The sequence below is a fragment of the Nothoprocta perdicaria genome, unplaced genomic scaffold (assembly GCF_003342845.1).
Source record: "Nothoprocta perdicaria isolate Ctin4 unplaced genomic scaffold, notPer1 scaffold_105, whole genome shotgun sequence".
NCBI lineage: Eukaryota > Metazoa > Chordata > Aves > Tinamiformes > Tinamidae > Nothoprocta > Nothoprocta perdicaria.
The window spans coordinates 2,193,035-2,214,855 of record NW_020454150.1 but is presented as its reverse complement, the minus strand read 5'-3'; the positions used below and the strand labels follow the sequence as shown (position 1 = coordinate 2,214,855).

The following is a 21,821-nucleotide window of genomic DNA, read 5'->3' as shown; positions in this document are numbered from 1 at the left end:
AAGGAAAGGAAAGGAAAGGAAAGGAAAGGAAAGGAAAGGAAAGGAAAGGAAAGGAAAGGAAAGGAAAGGAAAGGAAAGGAAAGGAAAGGAAAGGAGAAAGGGAAAAGGAAAGATGGGATAGATGTGATAGATGGGAAAAGGAAAAAGTACAGAAGAAAAAAAATCAGAGAAATGACAAAATGATAAAAAATCAGAGAAAGAAAAAAATGAAAAGAGAAAAGGGGAAAAAAGAAAAGAGGAGAAAAGAAGAGGAAAGGAAAGAAGGAAAGGAGAGGAGGACAGGTACCTGCATAGGGCTGATCCAAGCTTGAGAAGGGAGAGTCCAGGCCTGGAGAGCTGGGCATGTCACAGAGCCCGTTTAAGTCACAACTCCCCATAAACAGAGAGAGGCGATGGGAGAGCAGCGAGGCAGCTCCCTCTGGAGCAGAACCAAAACTCTGAAGTGGCCAGGCCCTTTGCTATCAGCTCCACGAGCCTTTTAAAGCCTCTCTTTTGTCTCATCCGCATTGCTGCCGAGAGCCGTGAGGTCACTCTCTCTATTTTTGCCTTCCTAGCTTCATCAGTGCGCAGTGTGATGGACATTGTCACCTGGCACTGAAACACCCTCCTTCTTTCCCCCAACCTCCATTCGCTAGAAGAGGAACTCCTCTTTTATGCTTAAAAGTGAGAAAATATGTCCTATATTCCCCCTGCAGCTGTGGCGCCAGCTTCGGGAAAGGATCTGTGTTTCCATACCTCAACATCCAGCATTTCCATGCTAAAGAACCCTACAAACAGCTGAGGCAAACACAGTTCTCATGCCCCAGCACAGACACAGAGAAACCTGCCCAGGAGGAAGGCAACTTTCCTTCTTAGCACCCAAGACAGCCCCCAACTCCAAATAAATATATGGAGAACAGCAGTGGGGAGGAAGGACTTTCTGCATCTTCCTTCCACACCTCAGGAGAACTAGCCCATGAAACAGATTCCTCGACCAGGACTGGGGAACATTTAATAGAAGAGCACTGGCATCCTGGGTGCTGGCAGTGTAGTTGTCTAACTGAATGGCAATGGCAGAAGCTGCTACTGTAACTGTGAGGAGTGTGGCTGTGCCCACGGAGGGTGACACGGGTTTGGAGGCCAACAAGTGGCACCGTCCAGAGCTCCTGCGTTAGAGACCGAGGTGCTGAAAGGCTGAGATGCTGCTCAGGAGGACGCGGGTGGGAGGCTACAAAGCTCCACAGCCAAGATCTGCTCTGCACCTCCCTGCACTTTGGCTGGACCCCATCCCGTTGGCTCCTTCCCTACAGGAGCAATCGGTGCCGGGAGGGGAACCCAGACCTGTGTCCGAGTGATGCTACACTGTGGTTCTCCCTGCACAGCCGTCCCACCCTTCGCGTCACCGTCACTGGGGACTCGAGCAGATTGTCCCTGGTGTTAGTGCATCTAGGAATGTGAAGGTCTGACCATGCCGTTCCCTCCAAGGAGGACAACTGCTGCAGGCAGCAGTGCTCTAAGAGACCTGACAGGCCTCCTGCAGATGCTCTTACAGCAGGAGAGGTGGAGGTAGCTCAGTTTCTTCTTCTTTGCTTAATATTATGGTGGATAATTCCTACAGAAACCTCTTTGTTAACTTTTATAGCACTCATTTTTTTCCCTCACTAAATTCTATTGAAATACTCAATGAGAAATAATACTTGCTTACTTTAAATTAAAAAATCTTAAGCAAAGTTTTTTTACTTATATTATTTACTTACATTACATTTTACTAAACTGAAATTAAGTGACTAATCGCAGCAAAAGAAGCATAAGAAGTATCTTTTCAAGATCAGAACCTGCTAGAAGAAAGCATTTTAATCTATCCTCACAAAAACTACAGGACAAGCTTCTGGAGACCAATTTCCAGCAGAGCCTTCACCACTGAAAATAAACCTACTACTAATATCAAAGATAAAATATGTTCCTATGTGATGAAATACTACTTGTCCGCTGTATTTTTTTAATATGGGATCAACCAGAACTCTGTTTTTCAAGCTATTTATGTTAGACAAGGTCATTTTTCCATGGCTAGTGTTGCAAATATCTCAGTAAGTCATCACAGGCTATAGACTTCTCATGTTTTTCATATCTGGAGCCCTTTCAAAATAAGATTTGAATAGGTTCTATTGGCCTTCCAAGTATTTCCCTGTTGTAAGCTAGCCTTTCAAGTTACAACCAATGCTGGAATTGGAAACCATAAGGTAGAGAACATATTCTTTAACTCAAAATAACTGGAATAGCTTGTGGGACAGAAAGCTTGTTTTGCATTTTGGGGTCTTTGCACTCTTCCATCATGTAATCTGTACGTAATATAAAATATAGCTACTAATTTCAGCTCTGATTCAGCACACATGCTTTGGTCCTACTGAAGTTTGCAACACTTCAGCACACATCTGAAGTTAAAAATATATTAGGCACTTGGTGAAATGTCAAATTTTTCCTAAATGACCAGTGATTTTAAGAGCTCCCCCTGAGACGCTGCCCCACTGCGATCTTTTGGTTTCAGGGAAATGGAGAAATTTTAGCCTGATTTCCTAGGAAGGACTTGTGCAGCCACGCTGTATATTTTTCAGTCATTTTCTTTCACTCTGATAGCTTTTGAACCCTGTTGTTCTTGTTAAAGTGTGTGAAGTCACAAAGATATTAAGTTTACATTAAAATAGGTGGCTGGACAGAGGAGACAGGCCCTACTATAGGAAATGGGAAGTCTGAAAGCAGTCTTAATAAGGCCCCAAAAATGAAAGGACAGGACAGGAGAGTTGATGAGCTCCCATTTTGAATATGAGAGGCATCAGACAGATCTGTATTTCACTAGACATGAGAGAATGAGATACGAAACAGAAGAGAAACCAAAAGGACACCAGGTTCTGTTAATTCTCATGAAGCTGCTTGGCCTCTGACTGCAGGATCCTACAAATTCGTCCTCTCTTTTCCTTTCAGTTCTGCAAGCATCCACTCTCTGATAAGACAGGCAAAGGTATGTTCACCATCTCTGTCTGTGCAGTTGATTAATCCTGCAGCATTTGCCATTTATCCTTGTTATCTGATTCATTTTAGTCGCTTTCTGCAAACCTACCAAGGTGCCACCACATTTAAAACACGCAGCTTTCCACCAGACAACTGCAGGCAGTTCCACGCTTAGGTCATCTGCTGATTAATGTACTGCAATCCCCACTGCATCCATTCACTGGAAATGATGTTATTGCTATTTCCTTTTGCTGCTCATTAGGTACAACACAGGCAAGAGAAATAAAAATATTTTAAAGGCTCACTAGAAGTGTGCAATAAAATTAAACAGATAAAACTGACGATTATGGCGGAGCCAGGAACATTTCTGAGCTGCCCAGTGCAGGTCACCCACCTCCCTCGCCCAAGCCCCCTACACACCTTGTTTTCTGTGGGAAGAAAGATCAGAAAGAAGCCGCAAGGTGTCCCAGCCAGGTCCCAGTTCTGAACAACAGCAGGTCGGGGCTGCAGGGTGCCCCAGAGCCCATGCTCCCTGCTCTGTCTAGATGCAGCAAGAGGACAAATCCACTGCGAGAAGGGTTGGGGTTTTTAGTCATCTATCTCTTCCCCAGTCACATACCATTGAGGTGGAGAGGACATTTGATTGACATATGTTAGTTTAAAGCTCCGTGGTGAAAATATAGGGGTAGTCCTGTTGCATTTAGAAGTGCAGTGAAGGACTACTACCAACTTAGCCAGCTAGCTAACCTGACATCATGAGACATTAATAGTTATGTTCTCTGATCTATTCTTAGCCAATTGTGCACTCACCTCACAGCACTCCCATCTCATCCATATTTTGCTAGTAGGAAAAGTCATGTGGAACCATATCAGATATCTTACAAAAGTCAGCTGTGTACACCTTATTTCTTTAGCCACTAAGCCCATTATTTTACCAAACAGGAGAGTAAATGTCTCTCATTTTAGTTTTGATTAATCCAAATTTCTCTTATTTTAGTGATCCCTTGCTTTCCATGGAGTCTACTTACGATAACATACTCATTCACCTAACTGAAGCTAACCTTACTTTTCTGTGATCCTCAGAGCCAATGTTTGTGCTATTCTTGCTCTCCTCCTTGTGCTATTTCTGGTCTTCCTGAGACCCTTCACATCATTCCAGAGCACTTGTCAATGACTGAGGGCTGTTCTGACACATTTTCTACTAATTCCCTACATTAAACCTCTAGAGAGAATGTGATTCAGCCCTGTCCTTTTCAGTATACTCAGTATATATGTATACTCAGACATGCTGAATCTATTCATCCCTGTTCTGGCTCCTCTTTCTTAAATACTAAAGGACAGGTCCCTGGTTAACACAAGCAGTAGATACACTGACAACAGTGAAGCTTATGCCTTTCCCTCACCATTATCACTTTGTCTTGTCATTTCTGTGTTGTCTCTGTGCAGTTTTGGTTACTTGTCCCAACCTGCAAGTCCCATATGACTTGTAGACACGATGGAAACAACCCTAGAAAAGGAGAGGGATTCCTATTGCCTATCTGCATTAAGGTTTTTTTCAGCTCAGCTCTGAAAATCCTGGATCCTAGAATTTATCAGGTTGGCTGAGAGCCTAAGGAGTTATTTACATAATAGTTTCAGTGTGATTATTACTCTAATCACCTTGAGATTTGAGCATGTTGCATAATTAAAACGCAGTATGAACGTTGCCAATTATTAGCAGCAATTTGGCTTAATCCCATTACTCCCCGTCAGCTTCCACATGTGGTCAGCCAAAGGCACTGCACCAAACATGCACCGAGATGGGCTGAGCAGCTAATGGGTATGGGGCCCATGGGGAGATACTGCTGACCTGGGCCCTCCAAGGAGCTTGGAAGTGCGACCTTGGAAGCCTTGGAAGGGCGAGAACGGTCCTCGTCAAGATGGACTCTGCCTGAGGAACCGCACTGCAGAGCCAGGGGCCCTGCCCGGACACTGGCACCACAGGGAACCACCAGTGTCCCAGCTGATTGTTTAAAAAAAAGCACTAAAAACATTTAGAGCCTGGAAATACGAGAACAAGAGTGAGTATACGTCTTTACTTTAGGGATCCGGTAAACTTCTCCAAACATCTTCAGATACTAGAGATCTTTCTAAGAACATTATATCCTGCTGGATTTATTGAGTGCATATTCAGCTAAAACCGTCTCTCTGCCAGGCTCTGAGCAACAACATAGCAGTGAGGAACTGAGCAGAGAGAAGCAGAGCAGAGCTCCATCAACCAGCTTTATTTACAGTGCTGCAGCCCACAGCGTCTTCCCCTGAAACGCTGGGCAAGAGCGATGCCCAGAGGGAACGATGCTGGATGTCTCCAGCAAGAACCCCTGGGGAAGATGGCCAGTTGCCTGTTACAGTTTCTGCGATTGCCCAAGAAGGAAGGAAAAACTCATTCACACTAGCCAGGAGAGCTAGCACTACCCTGTGAGCTCTGTCTGCCCAGGCAGATAATACATCAGCTGGAAGAATCACCTCTGTGCTTCCAACAGAAGAATGTAAACCAAAGGCATAAGGATGAAAGGCTGTGCTCAAGCCTGAAAGTGGATGGAGGGCTCTAGGTGCACTGTGTTTATCTCAGTATTATCTTCTTTACTAATGCCTTCCAAGCTGCAGAGCTTTCAAAACTAAATGTTAATACTAAGTAGGAGACTCTTAGCAAAGATGTACAGTTCGACCGCATATACCAAGATAGTTTTCTATTTCCTAGGTAGAGGCTATTCCCAGGTGGTTCTCCTTGTTCTCCTAGTGGTTGGCTGCTCACTGAGTAGCAAGGCCCAAGGGTTATTCAGAATTGCTTCATCCTGCTGGGAATTGCTTCATCCTGCTCCCATAGGATCAATAGTTTAGGCCATGAATCTCGATTTCCTTGTGGTCCATGCAAAATTTCTTTTTATTCTACATTAAAGCAGGTAGAGTGGGGACAATTGACTACTGTCCTAAACCCTTTGGTCTTCTAGGCTGCAGAGAATGGTAAGACCATTAAAAGAGCCTGACATCCAACATTACAGTCACAGCTGACAAGAGTGAAAGCCAGGTAGAAAATGTGGTGCAGCAAGTCCATGCTGCCATTCGGGTACTTTGTTCTTTACACTCCTGCATCCTACATGCACTGTAATAAGCTGAGAGTTGGCTTGTTCCCCTCACCCTGTGTGCAGAGAAGTGTGATTGCAGTCACTCTTGGAAGAGGAAGTCTGAATGACCTTCCAATGAATAGGCTGTTTATTTATAAGCAAACTTTCTCATCAAGTGATGTTGCTGCACATCCACTTTAGAGAGGAGGATTTGCTTTTCTGATATGGAATGTATTAACTTCGATGAATCTGCACAGGCAGCCAGGTCCATATAAAGCAGAGGAGGAAATTTCTCCACCCATTTTTTCCTCCCTTCCCCCACCATACATGGAACGGCTCTTGAATCCTAAGAACTAAAAATAGTCCAGTGGATAAGTTTAAATTGAGATATTTTGAAGCACTTCTTGCAGTGACAAGAATTCCTACAGTGTGATAGCAAGTTGGGACTAGACTGCTGTCCTGCTGTGTCTGTCTTCCACCAGTGAACTGGGGAGAAAGCCTGAGCTCATTCCACGTGTGAGACAATTTAGAGTGGGGGTGAAATTACGGCACACCTTAGGGTGCCCTGGTGTCTGAGGAGAAGCAGCCCTGGCTACTGAAGCCTCCCGGGTGGGACGAGCATCTGTGCAGAAGGGAGACGCCACAAAAGCCATCATGAGCTGTGGGGGATTGAGGAGTTTTGCCTGTATCAGGGATAGGCCGATTCTCCCTGCCACAAGCCCCTGCTTTCTGCTAACCTCCTGCAGCTCAAATTCTTTTATTTCTGTTTTCCGTCTTGCTACGTCTCCTTCCCTGCTGCGCTGTCCAGGAAGCACCGAGGTCACAGCCAGAGAGGACATGGCTTGAGCCCTGACACTGACGATCAATTAGGAACCTAAAGCTCCCCATCTTCCCCGGGACTTAAATTGCCTYCTTAAATGGAGCAAGTGGCTGGAAAAGAAATGAGTTTGTACTTTGCTCCTTAAGACTAGCAAAATACTGGCTATTAAAATAATGGCTATTAAAATACAGCCAAAAGACTGGCTAAAATACTGGCTATTCCCAGATAGGARTGAGCTCCCATAGTTCATTTAAAGTGGAACAGAAGGTCCCTGTTTGCTAGTTGTCCTCTTTCCCCACTGAGCAAAACAACAAGGTGCACAGTAGTCACCGGAGAGCCGTGAAGACTGTGGTGCCTATGACTTGTAGGGCAAGTTCCCCCCACGCTCAGTGCCCTGGGCAGCATTGGAGCTGGCAGCCCAGCAAGCTCCTGGCACCGGCTGTGGCCTCTGGAGGATGCAGGGGCTTGTCCCACAGGCTGGAGAAGGGAGCCGGCGCCAAGGAGCAACTCCTGGTGGGGAACGTGGAAGGAGAGAGACCCAAACCTCCCTGCTAGGGCTGCTGCCTCTCTCAGGAGCTCCCTTGTGGCTTTGCCGGGGATGGAGGGACATGACAGCAGCAAGCAGGGCATCACTGAGTGCCTCCTCCTCCTTCTCCCCGTGCTTTCTTTCCATCCCATCCACTGCCAAATCATCCTCTTGGGCTGCTTGTGCTTGCCACTGTGCAGTGGATGCATCTGCCTGTTCTGCTCCCAGAATCAAATCCTTGGCTAGTGTAACCTTTATAGTGCTCTAGCATAACCAAGACAGAGATGTGCCTTCACGTTACTTGTTAATTCAAGAAAAGGCCGAGCTTGTATGTGAATTACCATGAAGGGCTGCCATCCATCCATGGCAGGGCTATGCTGTGACTCTTACATAAGGACACCTCTGGTCAGATATTATCCAAAAGGTGGGGGTATTAGGAAAAATAACATATTATTTCAGTCTGCACTGCTTCTAGGAACCCTCCCTCTAGCTGCAAATAGAGTTGCATCACCTTCTGCCATGGGATATTATCTTGCCATTAGAAATGCTCTGCATTAAATACGTGGTTTCACTGGGCGCCTTCTCTACTGACGCTGTCCATGGAAATAAGACTTGATGTGAAGCAATTGCTCATCCACAGCTAGCACTATCAGGTGGCAGCAAGCAGCTGAACATGCCTTTCCCAGCATTCGTCTCATGCTTGTGCATTATTCGAAGGGGAAAAAATAGCTCCATCCTCCGGGGGGCTGAAATTGCTGCTTTCTCTGCTCTCCTAAGGAAAGTGAATGCCCGGCAGGCTGGGGAGAAGCATGAGGCACAGGGTCAGTTGTGCTGCTCCATGGGGCCTGATTTACGGAGCCAGCCGAGTCTGTCCCCTCGGCACAGGGCAGAGCAGCAAGGCAGTGTGTCCTGCCCCAAGGAAGCAGCCGAGATTCGAAAGCAACCTCCAGAGGATCCCTTAAGCAAAGCAGAGAGAGGAATGAACGTTCAGCCCAAAGAAAAAAGACAGGCTGAGCAAGTGTCCCGCAGTGCTATTTGCTCTGGAAAAACGTGCCTAGCATTTAAAGCAGAGAATAAGAGAAAATATGTGCATTTCATTTCTACTAACTTCCCTATATCTCAGTTTCCCACTGTCTTACCTGTTGCACGGGGCACCCCACATGGKCTAGACCCGGTGCCAAAGCTGGAGCAGGAGCCCCAGCCCCTGCAGGGCCGACCCGGCTTGGCTTCACCCCACGCCAGAGGAAAGACCCCCATTGGCACCCGCCGAGGACTTACTGGCCTGCTTGGCCTTCTCCGTGTACGTCGTCGTCAGGTCTTCGTCGACGGGGTGCTCAACGGGCCCCACCATGGGGATGAGGTGGCGCTCGGCGCGGATGGCCTTGGTGGTATGGGGCAGCAGCAGCGCCTCCGGGGAGGCCTCCCGCGGCAGCGGCGAGGGCGGCTGCAGCTGCCCCTCGCTGTCCGAGAAGGGGGTGTCCGCACGGCTGCCGGGCCGGCAGGCGATCTCCCTCTTGGCCACCCCGCCGGAGCTGGAGCCGGCGGCGGCCGCCTCAGCGCCCGGCGGCACGGCTGCCTCGGGGGTGCTCTCGTAGCCGCTCTGCTCGGACAGCGACACCTCGTCGGGAGGCGCGTCGGCCCTGCCGCCCGTGCTGTCGGGCGGCGAGCGTGGGCTCTTCTTGCGGGCCCGGCGCTGCTTCTCCTGCGCCACGGTGTCGGCGTCGCTGTCGGTCTCGCCGTAGTAGGCCTCGCTGTCCGGAGGGGACGTGACGCTCTCGAGGCGCCTCTGCGGCCTCCGCGGCGCCGGTGCCGCCGCTGACGGCTCGGGGCTGAGCAGCCGCGCCGGGGGGCTGAGCGGGGACGGCGGCGAGAGCACCCGCTGCCCCGGGGACGGCGAGCGCTGGAGCCGCGGGCCCGTCTGGTCGCCGCCGACTATTCTGTGGGGAGAGGGAAAGGAGGCGAGTGGGGTCTGCGTGACAGGGGCTGGACAGGAACTCCTGCATGGGAGGAGAGCCCACGTGAGGGAGGAACGGGGGCTTGGGTGCCTTTCAGGGATACAGGCACCTGAAGTGCAGTCACCAAGCTGAGATTCATCTCTGGTATCAGCTACGTGTGCTCATCCAGATTTGTGCTTTTGGGCCTCTTTGCAAACCCAGTGTTAAACAGATAAGAACCAGAGTGGCCCGAGGGCATCCACGCTGCATCCGCAGAGGCAGCGTAATCAGCTCCCGGGGCGTCTGTCCTCGGGAGGTGAATTCCCACACAGCCAAGACCCCAGGAGGGAGCAGTGTGCGCTCCCAGGGCCCAGCCTGCCGCTGGTGGGCGGCACGGGGAGCCTCGGCCGAGCGGGAGCCGTGTGTGCGGGCAGGCAGGGCGGCCTCAGCACTGCCTTAGCTTGCAGGGAGCTTCAAAGGCAGCACTCGGTGCCGTGTGTTTGCCCTGCCCTCTACATGGGAGTAAGTGGAAAATACTGAAGAGAAAAAGGCCCAAGCTGTTGCCTGGGGTGCGACCCTGCTGGACAGAAAGGTCCCATCAGTGGCCTGCTCACTCTGGGACTTCTTCATGAGCAGGCACGGGTTTACTGACTGTACTGCAGTCAYGCCAGCCAGGCAGCTCCATGGAGGCATTTTCTTGCCTTAGACATACCAGGAGGAAACTAAGGACTTGGCATGTTTTCTTTGTCAGTTTGTTGTTTTAATTATGTTTGCTATTATGAACTCTTATTTGGCACCCCCCGAAAAAATGGAAGTCCTTCCTTTTCTTTAAGTACCAGACCAGATAAATGACAAGCATCACTGCTTGTGAGGCTGTTTGTCTTCTGCACTGGGCACTCAGGTCACAATCTCTCACCCCCTCTTTTCACACACATCCTGTCCCAAACAGAATCACACATATGACCTTAGATACTCCAGAGTCATCCCACTGCCTCCGTCTGAAAGGAACGGCAGGCTGTTTTCCGCAGGAACAGGCATATGAAGTTGGAATAGAGATGTGATCAGACAGCAGTATTTGATGAGTCCTCCACTAGCCAAGATGAAGCCAACCAGTTGGGTTATTCCCAGACCATCTGATGTTGGCCTCCCATCCTGCCTTTGTCACTTTGCTAATTCCAAGTGTGCTGATTTTGGCCCGGTGGAATTTGCTCCAGCACCTGTTGGCTGCAGATAGGTTCCAGTGTGGTGAGATAAGGCTTTGGCCTGGGACCAGGTGCTATTCTGGCTGCCTCCTGCAGGGCTCACTCATCACACAATGACAGCCGGGGGATTGGGTGAGCACATCGGAACACACCAGGACACGTTTGCTGAAGCTGAGGGGAGGATCCTTCGTGGTGACACTTCCCTCTCTGAGGACTGCCCATGTCCATCTCCCCCTTAGAGACACCCTGACCAGGATGGCTCTTCCTCAAAACTGCTCGCCCACTGTTGGCTCTCCACAGGACTGMAGAAGTCACATTGCCCAGGTCCCCTCTGTGCTGGTAGCAGCCAGGATTAGCTGGGACCTCACAGAGCTTTGCTGCACTTGTCTTCACATGATTAATTTGCACCTTGGCCCTCATCCAGCATGCATCGAGGCCCAGGGTTAACTTTGGCACTGGTGGAACCCGTGAAGTCACTGGGACCATTTTTATGCTTAAAGGTGAGCCTCGTCTCCAGTAYTCTGCTAGCCTAGAGACTTGGCCTAGAAAAAGGGACTCACCTGCCTTTCTCTTACTTTTGTGGAACTCTTTTCACATCCCACTGGACTACCATGAGCTCCTGTAGCAAACCTTCTGGTAATCTTCCCTGCACTCCTTGTCTTGAACTATCCCACATCATCAAATCTATTTCCACAGAATGATCAGTTRTCTGTAATGAGCTGAACTCTGTGGGGCACTGCTGTATGGCAGCTGCCTGGTGGGAGTGTAAATAGCTTGTGCTTTGCAGCAACGTCCAGCTTGTGCTTTGCAGCAGCAGATCTCCCTACAGCCCGAGGGGCATGGAGACGGTCCAGAAATCTTGGACAACCAAAAAGCCATGGGCAGCCCTTCTGGTGCGAGTCAGAGCATGAAGAACCCAGAGGTTTCCTGCCTGCCTCCCTCTGCTGCATGTGGGTACCCGTGTGCTGCACGAAGGTGCGTGGGGCGGCTATTACCTTTTCACGCGGATGTTGAGCACGCCGTTGGAAGAGTCGATGATCTGCATGGCAGAAGCATGGGAGAGGCCAGCACACGACTTCCCATTGATGGACACGAGCACATCGTTTTCCCACAGGCCTCCACGACATGCTTTGCTTCTCTTCCGGATCTGGAAACGCAGAAGAGAGAGGTTAGGGATGAAGGGAAGACTAGCAGCTCTTTAGTTCAGTGGCTCCTTCCCTGCTGGCCATCCCTGGAGGAACCAGGTATGGGCTGAGAGCAGTGTGCTGCCAGGGAAGCACCAGTGCTCTTGAGGGAGTCCTGCCTGTGCCGCAGAGCCTCTGCATCCCTGCTTATTCCAAGGWCACGACGACTCGAGCACCAGCCGGGTTTGAGTCTTTCAGTGCAAGTCACCACCTACATGCCCTAAGTTGCAAAGGGAGCCTGCAATTTAGAAAAGGAGCAGGACCTCTTTCCAAATGACCCAGGTACCTGGCTGTTTGTAAGCACTTCTTTGGCAGGACCTTCTGCATGTCCCAGAGCCCCTGCAGACACCTTCCCAGGAAAGAGACCTTGGGAAGGATGGGGCTCATGGCACTTCCTGCTGCAAGGCTCTCATTCCTGTTCTCATGGTCACTACGTGTCTGTACTTCTCAGGCCGTACAATGTCCTGTCACAGAGCATAAAGCTGGAGTAACAGAGCTGTGCTCGATATGCACAGCTGTATCTGAGAGYACAGTCTAAATCCCGAGTTCCAGGCTAGGTTCCAGTTCTGTGACTTCTCATGACTTTCTTACCGTGTGATTCTTCTTTCTTTCCCTCATGCAAAGTAAATCTCCTATTGAAGCCCCCAGCCCACTGCCTCACTGTTACTCAAGCAAGCAAAGCTAATGCCAGCACAGCCCAGAGCACAGACCTCTCCCCTGCAGGCAAGCAATGTCTTCTTGGTAGGACTGTTTGGGACCCATAAGGGACTCATCTTGCACAGGTAAGAATAGCCAGATAAAATCAGGTGCAAGGCAGTAACTCACTGCACTTGTAAATGCTTCTGGCAAATATCTTCAGCTCTTGCAGTGTTGTTAACTGAGAGACAAGTCAGAGCAGAGCTGTTCAACAGAGTGTCCAGCAAACTACCCAGAGCAGGTCCCTGCGGGGAGGTGATGTACAACAGGCCACCTTCACCTGTATCTTCTAGTCACACGACTGGGCTTGTCCGGAATCCTTTGCAAGTCCGTGGGGCAATGGCACAAGCTACTGCCCCTGCCTCTGCAGGCAGCCTGGGAAGGCAGCCGAGCTGGGAGGATTTCTGCCCCACTGGTGCTGCTGTGAGGCAAGGTAGGAGGGAAGTGGGAGCGGAGTGCTCCAGAGATCTTTTGGCACCGCTGGCCACTCTTGGCGCCCCTGCCCTTGGCACCCAAGGGGTGTTTGGGGCCCCTCTCTGCAGGCCCGGGCTGCACAGCAAGAGCAGYGCCCTCCGGCTCAGCCCGACTTGTGCGTTCACGGGCACTTCATCGCGCTGCAGCCCTCCAGCTTGACCCCAAAATTTGCCAGCATGCTTAAAATAGGGACTGGCTCAGCCCAGCTGCCACAGCCATCAGCCCCTGTCATCTTAGCCCTTTATCTCCCTCCTTGTTAATATAAACAGCCTGGAATGAGAACATGTGGGTCTGCAGTGAAGTACTGGTGCAGAGGCGCTTTGCTGCTGGTACAGTACGAATGTCCCTTGCCGATCCTGGGAGCAGGAATGGCAGCGCTGCTACCCACTGACACAGCAGCTAATGCAGAGAGAGGCTAAYGTGTGGCTAAAAGGAAGGTGTCCCCATGATATTCCCCAACAGGCCAATGGCTGCTCCAGGCCACATGTCCAGCCCTGGATGGGGATGGGATTGCTGAGTACCTCTTCCATTCCCCCTTGTGAGAAGAGGACCAGTGGCCAGCCCAGGAAAGACCTAGAGAGACTGAAAAGAGCCTGTCAGTATTCCTGGCATTCAGCTGCCCCCTGGTTTATAAATCCCACCCCAGGAACATATAGATCTCCTTCACAGGCAGAAGGAAACACAGTATTTGYAGGTTCCCTTTAGCGAGAAACCCCAAGCTCAGTGAACATGCCGGGGAGGAGAGCAAGGGCCTCGAGGGCAGAGGAGGATTGTGCAGGGAGAGCAAAGCACAGAAAGGGCAGGAGTTAATGGCAGGGTGCCGCGTGCCAGGCGCTGGGCAGCCTCTCGATGGAGACGGCTGCGCGGCTGCCAGCTTGCGCGGCGTCCAGCGCGGGGCTGCCGAGACCTTTAGGGAGCAGCAGGGCCCGCGTGTCGCGGCGCGGGCAGCACCGAGCCGAGAGCACTGACAGGAAGGTCARACTGCCCTCGGCGCTGCCGCTGCCCCCCGTGCCCCAAAGATGCCCCCTCCTGGGTGAGCCCTTTGCGTGGGCTGYGGGCAGGGAGAAAGGCGGCACTGGCAGCTCTTCTGAAACCCTGCCAAAGAAGGGCAAAGTGGCTTTGTAAAGAGAAATCCCTCTTGCTTCCTGCAGCAAATCCTTGGAGCACTTGCCTGTGCGCGTCGGGAGCAGCATGGAGGGACGCGGAGAAGGGCAGCTATGGACTCGGTCCATATGCGTGGTCTCCTCCGGGGCAGACAGGAGGGGTTCCCGGCTGCCTTTGGAGAGAGATCCCTCATCCTCTCAAGGACCCGCTGTACTTTCCATTCCTTGTCTCAGTGGACGTGCTGCTTCCCTGAGGCACAGCAGGGTTTCCCTGGAAGGCCTCTCCTGCCTGGATTACAGCTGCATTGAGGGAATCCCAGTTTAGAGGTTTATTCATTTATTCATCATATTTCCAAGCTATTGAAAATATAAATCAATATAAATCTAACTGATCCTATTGAATCAGGCAGGAGAGAAGGGGGTGGAAACAGCTGAGGGGAGAATGAAAGGAAAAAGTTAAGGGCAACAAATGAAGAGGAAAGGAAGAAGAAAAGTTGTTGTAAGGAAAGGCAGTGCTCAGAGAGACCCAGAGGCCAGCACTGGRAAAAGGTGTTAGCAGATTTTTCCCTGTGTTAGCAGACTTTTCCCTGTTAAGTCCTGGAGAGACAAAGGATGCAGTGATTATTGGACGTGTCTGGGGGCTGGTGGCCCAGCTTTGGGGCACGGRACGGCGGGGAGGAGGGGGCAGCAGCGGCAGCATCTGTCCTGCCCCGGGCACTATATTTAGTCCGCGGTATGTGRAGGGTGAGCACACGCTGGCATGCTAAGAATAGAGTAATCCTGATTATAACTCAGTGGCTTCATTCCTGCCYCAGTACAGCACAGGGAACCTGTCTGGAAGCTCTGCAACCACCCTGCCTGCTGGGCAGCCCCTCTTCTTCCTAAGAAAGAAAGTCTGTTGTGGGCACTCCGTAGTGCTTGCAGTGCCTTTCAGGAAAAAGCTGTAGCAGCTTCATGCCTTTTCCCCATTGCCTCCCCACGGAGTCTCACACCTCCTCTCTTTCATCAGCAAGGTTTAATCTGCAATATAGGAAGAACAAATTACATTATCTGCCTGCCTTCACCCTAACCTCCTAATGTATCTTTCCAGTAACCATCTAGCAARCAGGTGAAGTCAGAGCTGTGGAGCAACCACAATTGCTGTCTGCATCTGATCTCCCCTTCTTCTCCCTGGCTGTGTCTCACATCATAGAGCTGCTCCCTTCTCAATGCACCTGCAAGGGCATGGGATGCTTCATAGTAACCTGGGGATGTTTAAGTTTCATTAAGGTTTCAGCCTTACATGAAATGTAGTCCTGCCATGGGGTTCCACCAGAGATAAGAACTGCCTCCCTGTAGTATAAAGTGGTATAAAGCATTACCAAAGGGGAGTGAAATCAGGTAGGAAGTTAATAGCCAACCACCATTTGTGTCTGTGTCTCTCAGGGCTCCCTGCTCAGCCCACTACAGAGGCAGTGGTTGGTGTCGTTGGTAGCTGCTTGAGCAGAAGCACAGCCCACCAGCTCCTCTCTCTGAACATTCTATGATCTGTTCACATCACTTTGGTTAATGGAGCAGATGATTGTCTTTCCTCCCAGACCAGCATCTCATCTGCCCCTGCATAAGGAAAATGCCCTTGTGGTTTAAACACTGGAGTGGGATTCAGGAGACCTGCATGGTCTTTTGTGCAACCTAGCAGGAAACGTCAAAACTGCACCGCAGATAACAGGCGTCACAAAAGCAGGAAGATTTTCAGGGCTTTTTGCTCTCACTCTTAAATTTTACGTGTCTCAGCTGCCCACCTGAATGTAGATCTCCAATAAGGTATTTTTTCTCTCTATTAAGGATGTGAATAATGTCACATGTCTCAGCAATTTTACATGAGATATTTACTCCATTATATTGTAGTTACACTAATCCTTACACTTCTTTAGTTGCAGTAACTTCTTGCCCAAACACCATATTCTCACTTAAGAAGTGCCACTGGGTGCCTGGCTTCTTGACAAAGCAGGTCCCGTGTTCCTGTGGACCTATTTCACAGGATATCTGCAGCAAGACTAGTTAGGGGGTGCTCACCTGGAGAGAAAGAGAGAACAGAAATTTTTCTGGACAGTAAATGAAGAGAACAAGGGAAGGGTGGTGAAAGAAAAGATCTTGTGTAGAGGCAAAGATTTGAGTGGCCTCTGGGTGAGGGGACCTGGGGATAAAACCTGGTAGCAGCAGAAGATGCTGGTGCTGGCCCATCTGCCAAGTGAGACGAGACTCCTATAATCCATCCCCACCTCAGTGTACTGGCAAGGGGGATGCTGCTAAGCCRGTGTTGAGAAGAGAGGAGAACAACTTCTTCAGTGTCCTGGACCTAGTTCCAGTTTCTACCAGGTGTACAAAACAAATGAAAGCAGCCGGGGTTGCTATTTATCTCTGCTTTTTGAAGCTAAACACGCTCAAAAGAACATTTTGCAGTGATAATGGGGGCGGTGGCATGTGTGCAGGGGACAGAAAAAACACCCCCAAATTATCCACCTTCTTTGTCTAAATGAAAAGCTTGCTGCTAGGAGCAAATACCTAGCCAGAGCTGACTGTAGGTATGTGAAAAGAGACTTTATCTCCATGCCCTTTTATTACTTGATGTGAGAGTAGCTGGAAAGGGAGTGAAGGGCAATGCCATTGACAAGGAATAATGCGACACAGGGATGGATCCTAGCAGAATTTGACAAGCATTTGGCTTTCAACAGAATGAAATAGCAAGGTATCAAGCTTTTTCTTTTTTTTTTTTTTTTTATGAAGCAATGATGCAGAAGAAACAGATATATATGTGAAAAAGCAAGAGCTCCTGTGCCTGCCTATCGGTTCTGGAACAAAAGAGATTCGATCCTCGTACTGTCCATGTAGATCCCTTTCCAGAGGCTCAACCTTGCTTTTTCTGACGTCAGCGTTTTTAGGATCAAACATTACAGCAATAAGAGCTCATTAAGAAAATCTACCCACTAAAATGTCTCTAAATAGGGAGAAGCACCAAGCTGGGCAGAAGGATAAGGGGAGCCTTGCACACAGGGCAGACCCATCCCAAGGTACAGCTTCTGTCCTCCAAAACAGGGCACCCTCAGCCTCCACACCCTATCCTTACACTGCACTGTTAAAGGGAGCAAGAGCTTTGAGTAAAACTCAGAACAGAAGATTCTGTTTAGTTAAAACAAGCTACTGCACAGACTCTTCACCTCGGCAGGGCCTGGAGGGGAAGCTTTTCTAGCAGTGCCCTTTGAAGGGAAGTTTGAGACGAGCTGTGAAAGCAAAAAGCGGGAGGCGGCAGGAGCCAGGCACACGAGGTGGGAGAGGTCCCTCAGGACAGAAATGCCCGGGAGACCTGAGGCCAACAGTCTCACTTTGTCACCATCACGACGGCCTCGTGTCCTCTGCAGGGAAGGCAGCCAGAGGAAAGACAGTAGACAGAATGAAATGGCTCCCTCAGTGAGAAGGGAGTAGTTTAACAGATAGTTAAAGATTAGCCACAGGTAAACACAGAGAATAAATCAAGTTTCTAACTCTTAGTGACTTCTCAATCAGACTCTAGAGCAATCTTTCAACTCGTGTTATGCTGGCAGAAAGATCCACCTGCTTGGTAGAACTTGATCAGTTTGTGATGTCCCTCCAGTCTTGCTTTAGAATGAGCTACTACTCCCACTTGCCATTTTCTGCGCAATTTCACTGAACAGAAGCCGGTCTGGTGTAACACACAGCCCCTGCCTTGGCAGGAGGGGCAGTTCAGAGGGAATGACACAAGCCCCAGCCTGGTTTGCGCAGCCCATCTGCTCTCTTCTCTTGCTCTGGGGAGCAGGGCCAGCACGGGGCTGCCTCACTTGCCATCCATCCTTGCAGCCTCCCTGCCCGGCYGTGCCCTGGGAAGCTCCCCAGTTCTGCATCCCGCACTCTTGCCGGGTCAGAGTGCCAATGGGCTGTAAGGCACAGCCAAAAATGCTACAAAAGCCACTCCAGGYTCTCCTTCTACAGGGCTGAGGCATTCACAGACCCACAAGACCACACAGGTGACTGCTGTTTGTGAGGCTGCCAGCAGAACGGTCTCAGGTGGGGCCTTAGGCACCCATGAAGGCAGATAAAGAGCAGTGGGTCTGCCTTTCCCTGGTAGGACAGAGGAGGGTAGCACTGCAGTTCTGCTTTCAGATCTTCTTGGGCTGGAGCTGGCAGCCCCCAGCAGGATGGGCACATGGTGCTGTACCAGGGGCTGGCAGAGGGGCAGGAGAAGCAGTGGACTAGGGAGTTAGTTACTCCTGGCCTGTCTGTGCTCCTCGCTCAGTGATGAGGTTATATTTGAGCTGTGTTGCCGCTGTTTGCCCAACATCTGCTTGTGGACAGCAGTTGTACCTTGGGCTAGGTGAAACAAGGCTTCTCTCCTCCCCTCCTCTCCTGTAGTTTCTCTACCTTGAATTATTTTTCTTGAAGGTGGCTGTATCCATAGGTGTGAGTATTTCCAAAGAATTTTCCCTTTTGCGTTACCTAGTAACTTCAGTGTTTTCCTATATTTACTGGGAACAACTCGAGCAGAGCTCACTTGTTTGTTGGCTCTTTTTCACAGATGAATTATTTTGCTGGCCTGTAATCCTCCTGTGATTCATTAATATGCCCAGGTCTGTCTCTGCCACTATCTCAACCAGCCRAATAGCTTCTAATTTCCACTGATGTTTTTAGCATTAGTTCTGGACCAGWCTATGCTGGAGGTACAAGTGCTTTTCTGGCTTGGTAAAGTAACTGGTTTTACTCGGTGGAATCAATCTTGTTTTGTAAATGATTCCTTAAAGACAGCTCCGTATTGGTTTGTACCATCTTTAAAGCTGCCCTACTAATCTTGCTAAAATGTATKTCTGCAGTACAGCTCCACATTATATTTCTAGTTTGTCTGATTGTGCACTGAAAGCTCATACCTCGTAACTTCTGTTTTATATTTTGTTTAGTTTCAGATGCATTTGTGCTCATTTTCTTGCTGCAAAGACATCCTCTAGGAATCTGCTGGAATTATTTTCCTTACTGCACTCTCTTGTCAGAATGGCTAAGTCTTCTAATTATTTATAGCTTCTTGCAGGGATGCTGTACCCATCAGGGCCATCTATGTTTCCCCTTGTCTTTCTAAAATAAAAATCTTTCTCCCTACAAATCCATCTTGTTTCTATTTTTTATGCCTGTTTTTCTGTCTTTCCTGATGATGGATCCAGGCCAGAGGTTTGTGCTGTGTTGTTTTGTGCTACTGAGCTATTGCTTAAAACGACAGCACTGGGATCTCATGAGACCCCAGGTTTATCAGCTCAAATATTTCCTGCACTTATAAGATATTCATGTCTGTATTTCCTATAGCACCTTCTCTAGGTTCATCCATATTGTGTCCTTCCTCACTTTGTGAGGCAGGCCTCATTTGTGAGGCAGCCTCACAAACAGACAAAATTGCCAATAATACTAGCACTAATAATACTGTTGTGTTAAGCCAAGTTTTCCTTGTCTCATGTAAACACTTCCCTTTCTTCCCAGCTGGTCRGCTTCCCAATAGACCCTTTTATTTATCCAATCTGCCTTTCCATGCACGCGCACCGCATTCTTCCCTGTGCTGACAAACAAGGTGCTGCTGCCTGACCTCAGCTCTGCGGGCCAGGCTGCCTCGCGGGGCCGGCTCCCGCTGCCACCGCCTCGTGCGTGGGGCAGAGCCCCCAGGTCGCTCATCCCCACCCCGGGCGTCCTCGCTCCAAGAAACCCGCAGCGGTGCCACCCTTCCCTGGGCAGTATCATGTGGCCCTCAGCCCTGGCCAASCTTAACAGCCATGAGGCCATTCCCATCTTTGACTCCTAAAATATCCAAACACACAGTGATAATGATTTCAGAGTGTTGGGACGYGTATTGCAGGCAGTATTTTGGCCCAGACCTCATCCTACTAATGGTCGGTAGCAGAATCCTGACTACAGAAGRTTGAAGCGTTTATTTTCCATTCGAAAGTGTCCAAAACTTCAAGGTTCTCCTCTCCTACACAGAGGAGGACAATTAAATCACTCCAGGACTCCTGGAGATTTATTTTCTTGTGAGCATTCAAATTCAGCATTCTGATATAATTCTGATATAATCTTATCAGGTTCCCAGTAAGGAATCATAAATCCTTTACTTGAAGGCTATTTAAACACTGTTTCATTTAAGACAGTCATTATTTGGGGGTCACCTTTATTCCGAACTGCCATTAAATTCTGGACAATATTAACCCCAAATGATAATTATAAAATTAAATTCCTGCATGACCAGTGTTTTATATTTTGAGCTTCTGAGGGATTTGTAGCGATTATATTTTACACTTTTTTTTTTTTTTGCAGTAGTCAAGTATTGCACTTTTTTGGTTTTGTATTGCTAGATTTAAGGAACGGCACTTACTTCGCAGAGAAAGCTACTTCTAGCTAATACTTTTCTGGAAGTGCTGCTAATCCCTAGGCAATATTCTGTCCACTTAAGGTGCGACTTAGCTGGATAACGTTTTGCTCTTTCCTAAGCAATTCCTGAGCAATTTTTATATAACACACAGAATTTCCTCCATCTTTTTCTCAATTTTAGATCTGTTGGGGTGGGGGCAGGAGGGTATGAGTCAAAATAATCCTAGATTCTGCAAAATTTATGCMATCACATAAAATACTATTTTGCCAGCAACTGTTCATTGCAAATATGTCATGGATATTGATTCTTGGAAGCCCAATAATATGCATGGAATTTGTTTTCCGGGAGAAAAATAATCTTTCTCCTAATAAGAAACATCCACTTTGGGAAGATGCTATGGGATGCCAAACTATTTGGCTGCAGTTTGACACAAACACTCCTTGACCTGGGCACATTTCATTTTACAGTTCTGTGAGAGGCAGAGTCTTCCTAAGGAAACAGAAGGACTTTGGCAGAGCATTTGTTCATTCCTGCTGCTGGATGTTTTCCACGGAGATATCCCTGAATATCATTGTGTCAAGGCTAATGCAGCTGTTATGAGCTTAATCGACAGAGTAAGCTTTTTTCCTACTTTTAACCTGCTGAAAGGAGGTTCTTCTGAAAGGAGAATTGTACGGAACTGTTGATCAGCTGAATGTAACTCAAAGTTCATGTTTATTCCCTTATTTCATCTCCCATCCAAACAGATGCCTCTCTTTAATTCTCTCTTTAATTCTCTGCCTCTCTTTAATTCTCAAAATGAGACCAGAGCATCACGTTCTCCTCAGGCAGTATTCCCAAAGCTTCACGAACAGAACAGACCCTAGGAAATTTGTATCTATTTTGAAAGCTGGCCAGTAGGCATGAAATGTAAAGGACGCTGAACGTAACTGCAGAATCGGCTTTTGCTGATTTGGTTTTAGTTAATTCTGATTTAGTTGGATTTCTTACGCAAGTACTGTATGTACTGCGCTGTCACCGAGTTGTATCTCTGCTGGGGAGTGAACTGTGCAGTTTATAAAGGGACCTGCACCGAGGGAACGCTGGTGTCCCGTTCCAGCTCGGTAGCCTGCGTTTCCACCCCCATACCCCCCATCCCGGACCCTGCCTGCCCACTCCACGCARGTTTTCCATTCCAGCCCTGCTACCTGGGCAAGGCGCTCCCGCATTCCTGAGCGGGAGATGCCGGAGCCGCCAGGGACACGGGAGCCGGGCGCGGAGCCCTGCCCTCGCAGCTCCCATCCTGAGCTCCTACCTTGGACACCTGCAGGGGTCTCTTCTGCTCCGCGCCCCCCTGCAGCCGGAAGCCCCACGGGGCACCTCCAGACAGGCTGATGAGCATTTCTTCTTCGGCTCCCAT

At 49.2% G+C, this 21,821-nt stretch overlaps 1 protein-coding gene across 1 annotated transcript in view; it reads right to left on the bottom strand.

Moving 5' to 3' along the window:
• Positions 1-21,821, bottom strand: part of SYNPO2L (synaptopodin 2 like) — a 26,306-nt gene extending 4,485 nt beyond the window's left edge. Inside the window, exons 1-3 of the mRNA XM_026044675.1 lie at positions 21,717-21,821; positions 11,567-11,718; positions 8,714-9,372 (exon numbers count right to left, since the gene is read on the bottom strand). Of these exons, the coding sequence (XP_025900460.1) occupies positions 8,714-9,372; positions 11,567-11,718; positions 21,717-21,821 (916 nt within the window). The remainder of the gene's footprint in view (positions 1-8,713; positions 9,373-11,566; positions 11,719-21,716) is intronic.